The 13,575-nt window shown below is 36.0% G+C and overlaps 1 protein-coding gene across 5 annotated transcripts in view; it reads left to right on the top strand.

The window, feature by feature from the left end:
* Positions 1-8,294, top strand: part of PNPLA8 (patatin like domain 8, phospholipase A2) — a 37,101-nt gene extending 28,807 nt beyond the window's left edge. For all 5 annotated transcript variants that reach the window (XM_015234574.3, XM_072965224.1, XM_072965222.1 and 2 more), the window contains 2 exons: positions 3,009-3,204; positions 7,232-8,294. In XM_015234574.3, coding sequence (XP_015090060.1) covers positions 3,009-3,204; positions 7,232-7,506 — 471 coding nt within the window. In that variant the 3' untranslated portion in view covers positions 7,507-8,294. The remainder of the gene's footprint in view (positions 1-3,008; positions 3,205-7,231) is intronic.
* Positions 8,295-13,575: the final 5,281 nt, after the last annotated feature.

Genomic DNA, 13,575 nt, shown 5'->3' with positions numbered 1-13,575 from the left:
TAACTTCTTATATAAATTTTATTTAAAGCATATAGCCACATATACAGAGAATGTACTTTCATGTAAATCAGTGACTTGATTCCGGAAAGATTGGCATATCTATCTTAGTAAGGATATTCAGATGGAATCTGGAGTCTAAGCAAACCTTATTTAAGCAAATATTTTCCTTATTGCATAATCTTTCCTGGATACTTGAGGAAGAAATGGGATATTTTCCTCCTGAAGAAACTGTGAAAGGTTGCTTAGAGTATTCTAAGGTATGAATGCTCTTGATTGCTTAAACACAGAAAACATTCAAGCAAACTTCCTTTCCAGCCCTTTAGAAATCACCAGGAAGTTTAAAACTAAAATATGCTACTTGCTTATTACAATCCTTTTATCCTTAGTTCGTTGAATAATTATATTCAGTTATATCCGGTCTCATTTTTAAAATCCTATTTAACTGTCGTGTCTGACATATGTTTTAATATAAGTAACTTCATATCCTTTTTGAAATCAGGTAGAGTTATATATTATGTATTAATATTCTGCTTGAACAGTTATTGAAAGCAGTGGTATAATTAAGAGGTTTGAGTCAGTAGATAGGTAGATTTCATTTGCCTTTGACCATAAAGAGAAGAATGTTATTACAGTATTTACAAGGTTTATTAGATGTCTTGGAGAATTAGGAAGTAGGATTAGCTTTCTGAGTAGTTTCCAATAGATTATTTCTCTCCCCCACCCAAGTAGCATCATCTTGAAATAGTACTTTTTACACAAAATTATCTTCTCTTTCTTTTTAACAGCTTTATTGAAGTAAAATTGATATACAAAAAACTGAACATATTTGATGCATACAGTTTGATGAGTTTGGACATAAGCATATCCCTTCTCTCTTACCTTTTTCCATCTCCACCTCCAGAATTAAATCAATTATTCTCTGTCTTTGGAGAAGGAGCCTGATAAATTAACTTGTGCTGAAGATTTTGATGGCAGATTCTAATATATTATTTCTTTCAGGCCCTATGTACATTTTAAAAGGCTATGTTCAGAGCTCTGAATACATTAACCTAAAAGAAATGATGATATTTCATATCAGTGTTCCAGGTAAAGAGTGTTTTTAGCAAAAGAGCCTGCCTGGCACTTTCAGTGCTAAATTATGCCTGAGCCAGGCCACAACTAGGAATTTTCATTATAACTGGACAGAAATGTAGTGAGTGCCTACGCAGTGCCAGGCACTGTGTTCGCCAGGAAGAATATAAAGGTTTTTAGTAACTGCTCATGTATTGTTTGTGTCTCCTGGATCCTACCCTCAAGTAGCTCAAACTAGAAGAATATAAATGGAACTATAGATGAGATGATAAGTTCAGTAATAAAAATGTGTATAGGATTAAGAAGTAATATAAAAGACGTGATTTATTTTGTTGAAGTTGGCTCTACAAAGACGTTTTCCTCTGAGTCTGTGTACAAAGAATGAATAGTTGATTAGGAACTGGAATTTGATTTGAAGCATAGCTGTTAACACCATTGGAAACTTTCTGATGTGGAATTGATTTTACTGCCAATTCTTTTCTAAACCTTGTTTGCCCCTTCTTACCTTTCCTCATCTGTTTGTCTTCTCAGATCCTTCTTCATAGTTTTTATAATAATGAAGAAGTGTTTTGTCTAAAATACTCAGATGATTAGGAGTTACACAGAGTATAACTATAGAATTTAAGATAAATATAGTTTAATAAAGGAGATAACTTTTTTAGCTGAATTAGAAATGAAATATGGATGGGTATCATTCATATTAATTGAAAACAAAGGAGAAGGTTGAACTGATTAAATTAAAATTTGTCCTTGAGAAAATACTCAAGTACTTTAGGGAAATAACTTACCACTATCCACATTTAAGGAGTCCAAGTAGATTTTTGCAGTTAAATCATACAATTACCTAGCCAAATAGTTCCTTTCAGCCGGTGAATGGATAAACTGTGATACACTCTAATCATGAAATACTTCTCAGGAATAAAAAGGAATTAATCACTGGCATGTGCAGTGAGATGGATGGATCTCAGAAGCATTATTCCCAAGAAGAGGGCTGGGAAGGAGCATTTTGAGTTGGCAGCATGTGCAGAGGCATAAAGCGAGAGAATGTGGCTCCTTCAGAAAACGGCCAGTAGTTTGTGAACAACCAGGCTGTAGGGGTTAGAAGATGACCAGTTCTGGGTAGCTTCAAAATGCAAATCCAGAATTAATAGGTACAAGTTACAGGGAAGGAGATTTGGGCTTATTAGAAGGAATAATTTTCTAATAGCGGATAGCTTTCAGAAATTGAATGGCTTTCCTAATACCAAGTGATGTTTACCCCAGGAATGGGGGGTTGGTTAGATACTTTTTTTTTATTCTACTGCTTTTTTACAGTTTGCTGTCAGCATATTTCTTTCCTTTTGAATTCTTCAAAATAATAGTGATTATTGATAAATGCTTAAAAATATGAAGTTTGCCTACCTTGTTTAGGTTTATATCTGCAGTAAATGAATTTGATACTTTGAAATTGTTAATAAAATTTCCACTTAAATTGGTTGCATTAACTTGATTACATTTGACTTGTGAAAGAAGAACTGGTCTTACTTGTTTGGTAGAACCACAGTTCTTTTTTTAGATTGTGTACAGAATCACATTAGCCACTAAACAAGGGGGAAAAATCTTTAAAAAGTAGTTCAGTTCATTTCAGTAGTTTTGAGCAAGATATGCAGAGCATTCCAGGAAGTTCAAAGAACTTTCATAATAGGAAGGGAAAGTTTAATAAAGCCAGTGAGGCCCGTGAGTTTTTTCACATGACTTCTTTTGCAGCTGTAGTACATAAAATAAATGCACTTTAAAGGAATCTCTTGTTTTTAAATAATTTGTTCAATTTGTTATGTAGTCCAGCTTTCCCGGTGAGTAAATTCGAAACTGTTTTAACATAGTTTGTTTTTGTATTTGTAAAAGAGAATGTCACTTCTAAGAGTTCTGTACTGTATTTACGTGACTTCTCTCTGCAGGATGGAGGTTTGCTTCTGAATAACCCCTCAGCACTAGCCATGCATGAGTGTAAATGTCTTTGGCCGGATGTGCCGTTAGAATGCATAGTGTCCCTGGGCACCGGGCGTTACGAGAGTGACGTGAGAAACACCGTGACGTACACAAGCTTGAGAACCAAACTGTCTAACGTTATCAACAGTGCTACAGATACAGAAGGTTGGTCTGTCTATTTGCTGCCTCAACGTCCTTTACCTTCTAGAATTCAGCGTTTGGTAGAGTATGCCGACGCTCGCTGCGAGTGTGTCATGTCTTTGTCGTAGGCTTAGGAAGCACATGGGGGCAAGTCTCCTGTCGTTTCTGTTTCTCCTCAGCTCTCCTGAGTAACCCAGGGTAGTGACTGCTCTGCACGTGGGAGCCAGTGCTGCCTCTGCCTGCCTACAGCTGGAGAAGTAGCTAAAGCAGGATTAGCTCCAAGGCTTGGTTGGAGCCAGTTAAGAAGTAGGAAAAAGAAATCAGGTTGGTTCAGATACACGCATGACAATAGTGAGAGAGAGGATTAGGAGTTTGATTATTTAGTAAAGGAGGCAAACTGGAGTAAGTCCTTACTTCCACTCTTGCTGCCTCTATAATCTAGTGGTCACATAAAGGCCGAAGTGATCCTTTAAAAATGTAAACTAAATCACGTCTATACCCGGCCCAGAACCCTCCCGGCTTCCCACCCCACTTAGAACGAGATCCAAAAGCCTCGTTCATGGAAATTTACCAGGCCCTGAAAGACTAGCCCTTGAATGCATTTCTTCCCCCTTTTTCAGAACATGTCCCTCTGTAAAGTGTGTTCACCTACAGTTCAGTTCTGCTCCTCAAACTGCTGAGAAGTCTCCTGCCTCGGGGAGTTGCTGCCTTCTCTTTGTAAGGCCTTCCCCCATGTATATGCTTGATTCCCTCCCTTACTTCATTCAGGTCTCTGCTCACATATCACTGCCCCAGAGAGCCCTTTTCTAACCGGGATGTTCTAACCCCCTCACCTTCTCACTTTAATTCTTTATCCTGCTTCCTTTGTTTTGTCCTTGGAGCATTTCATTTATCTCATTATGGATACATATATTACATACCTGCTGGTGCAACTGCTTGTGGTTTCTCTGTCCCACAGCAGCGTGAGGCAGGAGCTTATCCAGTTGACTGTGTTGACTTCAATACCTGTGTGCATACATATGAGGAAACTGCCCGAGGCAGATGACCCAGAAAGAGTTAGATAGAAAAGTCCTTGGAGCTCACGCAGGACGAGAGCGGCTCAGATTTCCATCACCTAGATCAGACCTTGTGACACACGGGTATGCAGTAGAGACCTCGGAGGGCACTGTCTCAGGAGTGGCATATCACACTAGGTCTAGACTGAAGGCTGCTCTGGATCCACCCTAACACCGCTTAAAAGTAATCCTCAAAAAGATCAAATTGAGTTCCAGTTAACAGCACCTGCCGTTAGAATAAAATCCAACAATATTGAAAGGAATGCAACAAATACGTAAGATGCACAGTGTTTGGCATCCAATAAAAAATTACCAGGCATACAAAGAATCATGAAAAGACACCCTTAGCCAGGAGAAAATCCAGTCAATGAGAACAGACCTTGACATGAAACAGATGAGAAAACTGGCAGTCCAGGATGTTACAACAGCTGTTATAAATGTACTGCATATGTTCAGTGAGATAAAGGAAGGTCTCAACACGATGAAGAGAGAAATGGAAGATACAGAAAATAAAAAGGACTCAGATCAAATCTGTAGAGTATCTGGAATGAAAACACAGTACCTGGAATAAAAAATACGGTTGATAAGATTAACAGCAGTTCTGTACAAACACAGGAGAAAGTAGAAGAGAATAAATACTTCCTGGCTCATTTTATAAAGCCAGCATTACCGTGAAACCAAACCAAGCAAAAATATTACTAAAAAACATAGAAATACCAACAATATATCCTATTAATATGCATGCAAAAATCCTTAAAATATGCTAATAAATTGAATTCAGCAATATATAAAAAGAGGACTACTGGATAACCAAGTAGGGTTTATCCTAGGAATATGGATTTGGTTTCACATTCAAAAAAATCACTATAATCCACTGTATGACAGACTAAAAAAGGAAAAATTTATGATAATCTCAATAGATGCAGAAAAGACCTCTGACGAAATTCAACATCCATTCATGATAAAAACTTTCAGGAAGTTGAAAATAGGAGGAAACTTCCTCAAACTGATCAACAGCATCTACCAAAAAACTAGAGCCAACATCCTACTTAACAGCGAAAGACTGAGTACTTCCTGCTTCAGATCAGGAGCAGAGTAAGATGGAACTATTTAACAAATTATATGTAAGTCCTGAATAGTAAAAACTACAAAACACTCGTGAGAGAAGTTAAGGAAGGCCTAAATAAATCAATATACTCTGCTCTCAAATTGGAAATGGAGTATCGTTACAGTATTGTTACGATGGCAGACCACAAATTTGGTCTGTGGAATCCATATGACTGCTGTAAAAATCAAAACGGACTTTTTCAGGGGTAGAGATTAATAAGACGACTGTGAAATTTATATGCAAAGGACCTAGAATAACCTGTTCTGGTTATTCTTACATTTAGGTCTATGTTCTAGTTTGAAAAAGAAATGAAGTCGGAGAACTTACACCCTTGGATTTCCAGACTATAAAACTATAGTAGGCAGAGACTGGTATTTGCATAAAGACAGACATAAGATCAGTGGTACGTAATAGTACAGAAATGGATGTGGACGTGTACACTCAAAAGATTTTTGCCAGAGGTACCTGAATGAGGAGAAATGATAGTCTTCAACAAGTAGGACTGGGAAATTAGATAATTGTATTTAAAAAATTGAACCTTGACGACATCATATATAAAAACTAACTTGAAATCGACCATAGACCTAAATATACAAGCTAAAACTGTAAATCTTCTAGAATATGCTGGAGAAAATCTTAATGACCTTGGGTTAGATAAAGATTCTTTAGACGGGACACAAAAAACGTGAACATAAAACAAAAAGTAGATACATTAGACTTCATCAAGTTATAAATTTTGTTCTTCAAAAGGCACTTTTAATAAAAGGAAAAGACAGGCTACAGACAAGTAAAATTTTAGTAAAACATGTGTCTGATCAAGCATCAGAACTAATTATATAATCAGATGCAAAATATAAAGACTATTCTTCCATTAGAATATATAAAGGAGAAAACAAGAAATTCAGTGAAAAAAATGGAGTAAATATTTGAACAGAAACTTCATCGAAGAAGATACACTGATGGCTAATGAGCACATGAAAGACTTCAGCATCATTAGTCATTAGGGAAGTGAAAATTAAAACCACAAGATACCACTACACATCCTCTAGAGTGGTTAAAATTAAGACTGACAGTAGCAAGTTTTGGCAAAGATGTGGAGCAGCAGGCACTCTAATACGTTAGTGGTTGGAATGCAAAATAGTGCAGCCATTTGGAAAACAGTGTTCTTAAAAAGATAAACAGACTTTTACCATATGACCCAGCAGCTTCATCCCCAAGTGTTTATGCAAGATACATGAAATCGTACATCCACAAAATGACTTAGGATGTGGATTGCAGTGGAATACTACTCAGCAATAAAAAGGAACTACCAATACATCTATGAGATGTATTTCAAAAGCATTTTGCTAAGTAAAAGAAGCTACCCAGACACAGAAGTGTTATATAGTTATGATTCTGTTTGTATGAAATTCTAGAAAAGGCAAAGGGTAAGGGGGGGACCAACCATAAAGAGGCATGAAGGAACTTTTGGGGGTGATGTCATGATTGTTTTTGGTGGTCACACAAGTATATACACTTGTCAAAACCTGTCAAATAAGACAGTTAAAATCAGTGAATCTTATTGGATGTAAATTATACCTCAATAAAGATGATCTCAAAAAGTTAAAAAAAAAAAAAAAGATTGGAAAGGCATTTCAGTAGTGGCTAACAATATGACCAAAAACACAGAAAGAATACCGGAGCAGGTATCCTAATTTAGCAAAATTATGTGATGGTTTTTGGGAGATGAATTTCATTTTGTAGTTATATTCAATGTTATGGATTTATGTTAAAATAAACAAAGTTTTGTAATTTGCTTAAAATACGGTAATTTTAAATAAACATAACATTAGATCATTGCAGAGTAACTCGAGTTTTTAATTCACCTGTCCTCTCTTTGTTTTAACAGAAGTCCATGTAATGCTGGATGGTCTGTTACCTCCTGACACCTATTTTAGATTTAATCCTGTGATGTGTGAAAACATACCTCTAGATGAAAGTCGAAATGAAAAGCTGGATCAGCTGCAGTTGGAAGGGTTGAAGTACATAGAAAGAAATGAAGAAAAAATGAAAAAACTTGCAAAAATATTAAGTCAAGAAAAAACAACTCTGCAGAAAATTAATGATTGGATAAAACTAAAAACTGACATGTATGAAGGCCTTCCATTCTTTTCAAAATTGTGATGAGTGTGTGCATATGGTCTCATAACTGAATGCCTGTTCAAAAGATCCACATGATTCAGTAAGGAATTGTGAGGTTCAGAACGCGTGAACTTTAATGCTTATGAATTCTGGGGAATCCTGAAAAGACAGTGTTCAGATCAGCTTACACAGTCCAGAGAGGGTCTTCTTGGTAAAACAGTTCATATGGGAATTAGGTTTTTATGATGTTAGTCATTAACTGTGCATCTTACCATGCTAGTTGATTTTAGTACATATTGATGTTATATTGTTTGATGTTTGAAAATTTATTAATATATGTGCCAAACAAGAACAGAAAACTGTCATTATTATACTTGGTATTTTTGCTGTAGTCACCATAATCATGTTAAATGTATTTGATGATTGATTTTCCTTCATGTGGAAAAGCTAATTTCTTAAATTAATTTATCACTTGAAACATCACTTACGTTCTCACTAGCTACGTTCTGCGGTCCAAATGTTACCTTCCGGTGTTGTAGTATCATCTAAACAGATGCAGAAAAATGGAATTCTCTCTATCATAGGACTTTCACATTTGAAATATGAAAGAACTGGGTACAATTTTCTATTCAAAATTTGTCTGTTTCAACACTGTTTGGTTCAAAAAGGTAGGTGAAGTTCTAATCAATCACTTTTCCCCCCTGAAATTTCAAGATAATGCTGTCTGTTAACTTTTCTAGCTCTGGCTTATCATTCACTGTTATGAAATTAATTATTTGAATTTACTGAGAAAATATCCCTAAAAATAAACTTGAAATAATCTATTAAAGGGCTAATGTCATTTTTAAATTATTACTCATAATGTAGCTCTTCATCTCTTTCTAGCATTTGAATATACCTGTCCACAGTGTGCATTAAAAAAAAGATTAGGCTGGTTTTACCTTAACTCCTTTAGCCATCTGGATTTCACGGAGGTTAGTAACATAGACACCAACCCAAATCATTGTTTATGCCAACCAGATTCAACTTCGTTGTGTTATCTGTCTGCCATGTAAATCCTTCACCGTGTTTAGATTTGTCAAGAGAAATGAAGAAAGGTGAGTGCCCTTTGCTTTGTGCACGTAAACTAGAGCTAAACCCGTCCAGATTGTCATACTGCGTCTTTGCAGCATTGGTGTGTAGAGGCGGTGACGTGCGGTTCACAGAGCTAGGGGAGCCGCGAGTCTGCATGGGAATCGGACTCTGAAGCAGAGTCCATCTGTTTGTGATCTGGAGGAGGGCGGACAACCCCTCTGGGCTCCAGATATTTTACTTGTTAGATGAGGGATGCTAGCTCTAAAATTGTATTTACTCGTCTTTTATGGCAACTGAAAAGTGAATTCTGCAAATGTACAAGCAAAAGACACGAAGAGGTGTGATAATGAATTTTCAGTCCTATGCAGGTTAAAAAAAATGCTCTTTTCAAAGAAGCAAAGATTGTTTATTTCAGAAGTAAAATGTAGTAAATTATCCATCTCATCAGTGATTTTAAAAATACAGAAAATAAAAATTGCTCTGTAGCTCAGTCCTTTGGGGGTGTTTGAAAATTCGTATTTCTGTAAGGAATACTATGCTGGTATATTTCAGTTCTGTTCTTGCTGCTGCTGTTATTCTTTATTAAAAATAGTCCCTCAGATAAAGTTGTCCCTAGAGGCGTATGGGCTGGGTGAGATTTCCCCTAGCGGGTGGGGAGAGCCTGGCCTGGGTTGTAATTGCACTGTATGCTGCTTGCTCTCCCACACCACATTCATCCAGGAGAAAGTGGTGTCAAAGGAACCTCTGAAAGGGAAGGAAGTCACAAAAAGTGAGCCTTTAGTCCGAGGGGGTGGGATGGTGGGGCTCCCTTTGAGCTTCCCCCAACAGCAGTTACTGACAACTGCCTCCCCTTTTCACTTATTATAGAGCCGCTAATGACCGAAGTAGCTAGGACCCCTACAATTCACAGCTCAAAACGTCACCAACCTGCTAGGCTCTAGAAATAATTCTAGTTACAGTTTTAAGTATTTCACAGCTATCAATGCTAGTAATGTGACTAAAATCATCACTAACATCCAAATTATAGTTTTTAGATATAGTGTAACTATGAAGCTATCAAGGATTTCTAAAGACACTGTAAAATAGTCCCTTCAGACCACAAGTATTGCATATTCATATGCAACTAGAACAACTTGTAAGAAAAATGCAAATAATTGGAAATCAGAATACTTCCGAGTATTCATTGTAATAAAACAAATTTCAAGCACAATGAAGTATATTTAATGTAATTTACATGGTTGCAACTTATTATAAGGTCATTCTTGACCTAACATGATGAAGTTCTGTTTTACAGCTGAAGAGAACTGTCCGTCCCTTGTTCGTGCTTGGCTACTGATTTCCCTCGTGAACAGTACAACATGCAAGTGTACTCTGACCGTAGCTTTTTTCTTAAACCACACGGCATGGCACCCAAGGATGTTCCCATTCCCAGTCCCTATTTCTTCAGCTCTTTTCTCTCTTCAGCAAAAAGTACACCCAGTTGGGTAGTGCACCAATTTTTGATGATTCTTGTCTCCATTTGTACTTGAAACTGATTATCTGAAGAACTGTATCATTCACTTGAGATAACCTTCACTTTATAATGAAGCCACTATTTTCTTTTGTTCAAAAGCAGAGTGGATTTCTTTTCAGGAAAGAAGAGAAGTAAAGAATACTCTTCTGAAAGATGAACACTCCCTACCAAGTAGGTTATGGATTCTTCACTGGACCGTTTTTAAAGCAGAATCAGTTCTTTATGAGAAGAATGTTTTAAAGATAGATAAATGGTCTAACTAGTTTCCTAAAGTAAACAAACAATGATCAAATGAGTTAAATGTCAAAAAAGAAATCAGGGAATTATTCCTTATTTATTTATATCACTTATTCTATAAGATTTAACTGATGTCTTTGGCAAATAGTTTATGCTTCTTGATAAACTTTATTTAAATCAACTAGTTTTCATTTATGCCAATGGATATATCTCATTTAAAATTTTCTGAGTTTTAAAAAAATACGGCAAATGTGTGCCTTGCAAGTGGCTATAGTTAGAAAAGTCTGAATGAAAAACCAAAATTTATCCCCTGTCAATAGTTTTATTACCACTAACTTTGAAAAAGTTTAGTTGGTTTTTTTTTTACCGTTAAGGGAAGTTTCACAGCTCTGAAAGTAGAGAAACATAAATGTGTTGTAAGTATGTTCACATCTATAGAGGAAACGTGAATATTTTTGTGATTGTTATAGCTAATATCCAGCACTTAGATGCCAGGCACTATACTGAAAGCTCTGTGTCCATTATGTCATTCTGTTATTCATATCCCTGTGAAGGAGGTACTATTATTCCTGTTTTTCAGCTAAAGAAACCAAGGCTATCGAAAGTTAAATAATAGTGAAATAAAAAGGAAAATTATAGACATTTTAAACTTTTCCTTTTATCTCTCCCAGTTAGCCAAGTTCAAAAGTTCATTTTTCATTGTGCAAACATTTATTGACTGCCTGCCATCTTTATTCCAGGACTGACTTCACCCTTTACACCACTCATATTTGATCATTCCTGCCTTCACGTGAAGTATCTTTTTTCCTTTCTTTTTCACAACTTTATTGAAATGTAATTTCCATACCAAAAAGGTCATTCATATAACTGTACAATTCAGTGCTACAAGTAGATTTTATAGAGTTGTTCAACCATGGACAATCCAGTTTTAGAATAATTCCATCATCACACAAATTTGTTCCATCACACACTGAATCTGTTCCCTCATGCTCATTTGTAGCCTATTCTCTGCTCCTGTCCCCAGCCTCAGACAACCACTGGTGTGCTTTCTGTCTGTATAGATTTAGCATTTCTAGATATTTCATATAAGTGGAGGCGTACAGGATGTAATGTTTTGCATCTGGCTTCTTCCACTTAGCGTGCTGTTGAAATTCATCCAGGTTGTAGGAGGTATCGGTAGCTGACTGCTTTTCATTTCTAAGTACTGTTTCATTATATGGGTAGGCCACGTTTTGTTTGTCTATTCACAAGCTGATCATTTGAATTGTTTTTAGTATTGCCCATGGGGAATACTGCTGCAAGGAGATTCACATACAAGCTTGTGTGAGGACCTGTGTTTTCATTTCTCTCAAGTAAAGAATCTGGAAGTGGAGTTACAGCAACAGCTGTATGGTGAGTATGTGTGTAGCTTTCAAGAAACAGCCAGTTTTCGAAAGGGTCTGTACCATTTTACATTCCCATCAGCAGTATGTGAGAGTCCCGGTTTGTACACATCTTCTCCAGCCCTGGATATTTTCTGTCTTTTTAATTATAGCCACTCTAGGGGATGTGTAGTGGTATTTCACTGTGGTCTTCATGTGCAGTCCCCCGATAGCTATCGATGTTGAGCATCTGTTTAGGGGATTATTAGTTATCTGTGTATCTTCTTCGGTGAAATATCCATTCGACTCTTTTGCAGATTTTAAAATTGGTTTATTTGTCTTATTATTGAGATGCAAGAGTTCCTTATGTATTCTGGATACAAGTCCACTATCTGGGTTGTCTTTTCATTTTCTCAATCTTTTAAGCAAGCATGTGAGTTTTTAATTTTGATGAAGTTCAGTTTATCAGTTTGTTCTTTTGAGTTAATTTTGTGTATGGTATGAATAAGGGTCAAAATCCTCCTTTTTTTTTTTTTTTTGGCATAAGGATATCCAGTTGTCCCAGCACTGAATTGTCTTTTTATTTTTGTCAGAAATCTGTTGTCTGTATATTCGTGAATCAATTTCTGGACTCTCTTTGTTCCATTGATTTGTGTGTGAATCCTCTACCAGTACACACTGTCCTGGTTCCTATAGCTAAACAGTAAGTAAAACCAGACGGCACAATTCTTCCAACTTGTGCTTTTTCAAAGTCATTTTGGCTTTTCTGGTTCCTTTGCATTTCTATATAAACTGTCAGTTCACACACACGCATAGACACACCAAAGCGTGCTGGAACTTTGGTAAGGATTGCATTGAATGTATAAAGCTGGGAGAACTAACATGTTAACAATGTGGAGTCTTTCAGTAGTGTCTGTCCTTAAAGCAGACAATGAACATGGACTATCTCTATTTTATTTAGATATTAAAATTTTTTTCTCAGCAATGTTTTGTAGTTTTCAGCATGCAGATCTTGCACTCCTTTTATAAAATCTATTTAAGTATTTTTATTAGTTTTGATGCAATTGTGAATGGGATTGTTTTAAAATTTCATTTTCTGATTGGTTGTTACCAGTATGTGGAAATACATACGTGCAATGATTGCAACGCTGGTGATAGTGTGATTTTCCATCTTATGAATTGTCAAATTGGTGGTGTCACAGTGACTTAATCCGTGAAGGTATGGACCAGGTGTTACAGATTGTGAAAAATAATTGCAGTGTTATAATGGTCTGTCTGGTAACACATGACTGTCACAGTTCTGTGTGGTTTTTCATCTCTGAACAGTGAACATCTATTTTAAATGTTCAATTCTAATTGTACAACAATATGTATATATATTAAATTCCCCATTTACATTACTGTTATTTTGGCATAAAGGTACTTAAATCTCTGGAAATACTGATTTAGAATAATTTAGGTCCCGAATTCTGGATTAGATGATATTTTATTGTTTCAGGCACTTAATTACTGAGTTACATTTTGACATTTTATCTTATGTTATTTTTATGTTAAATGTTTTGAATTTATGTCTGATTAAATATGTTGAATTGGGTTAGCGTTCATAAGAATATGAATTATAGGCTATTTTATGGAAGATCAATGTGTGAGGTGCTCAATACATTTGTTAGACTCAGCATTTAGGAATTAGAGAGATTGTTTTCCTTCTTTTCACATTCGTTGTAGATTCCTGTGCTGAATACTAGTCAATGAAACATTGTGACATAGGCTGAACAATTGTGAACCCTCAAGTGCAGAAGTTCCTGAAAGACATATACTTAAAACAGGTGTCAGTGATAAATTTAAAATATGGCACAAAATAATAAACACGGAAGCTCCCCAGGCTTTGTAAATTTATGAAAATGCACACTTTCTTATTTTCCTTTT

This window comes from Vicugna pacos, chromosome 7 (genome assembly GCF_048564905.1).
Source record: "Vicugna pacos chromosome 7, VicPac4, whole genome shotgun sequence".
NCBI lineage: Eukaryota > Metazoa > Chordata > Mammalia > Artiodactyla > Camelidae > Vicugna > Vicugna pacos.
The sequence above is the reverse complement of the archived record's forward strand: the minus strand, read 5'-3'. Positions and strand labels throughout refer to the sequence as shown.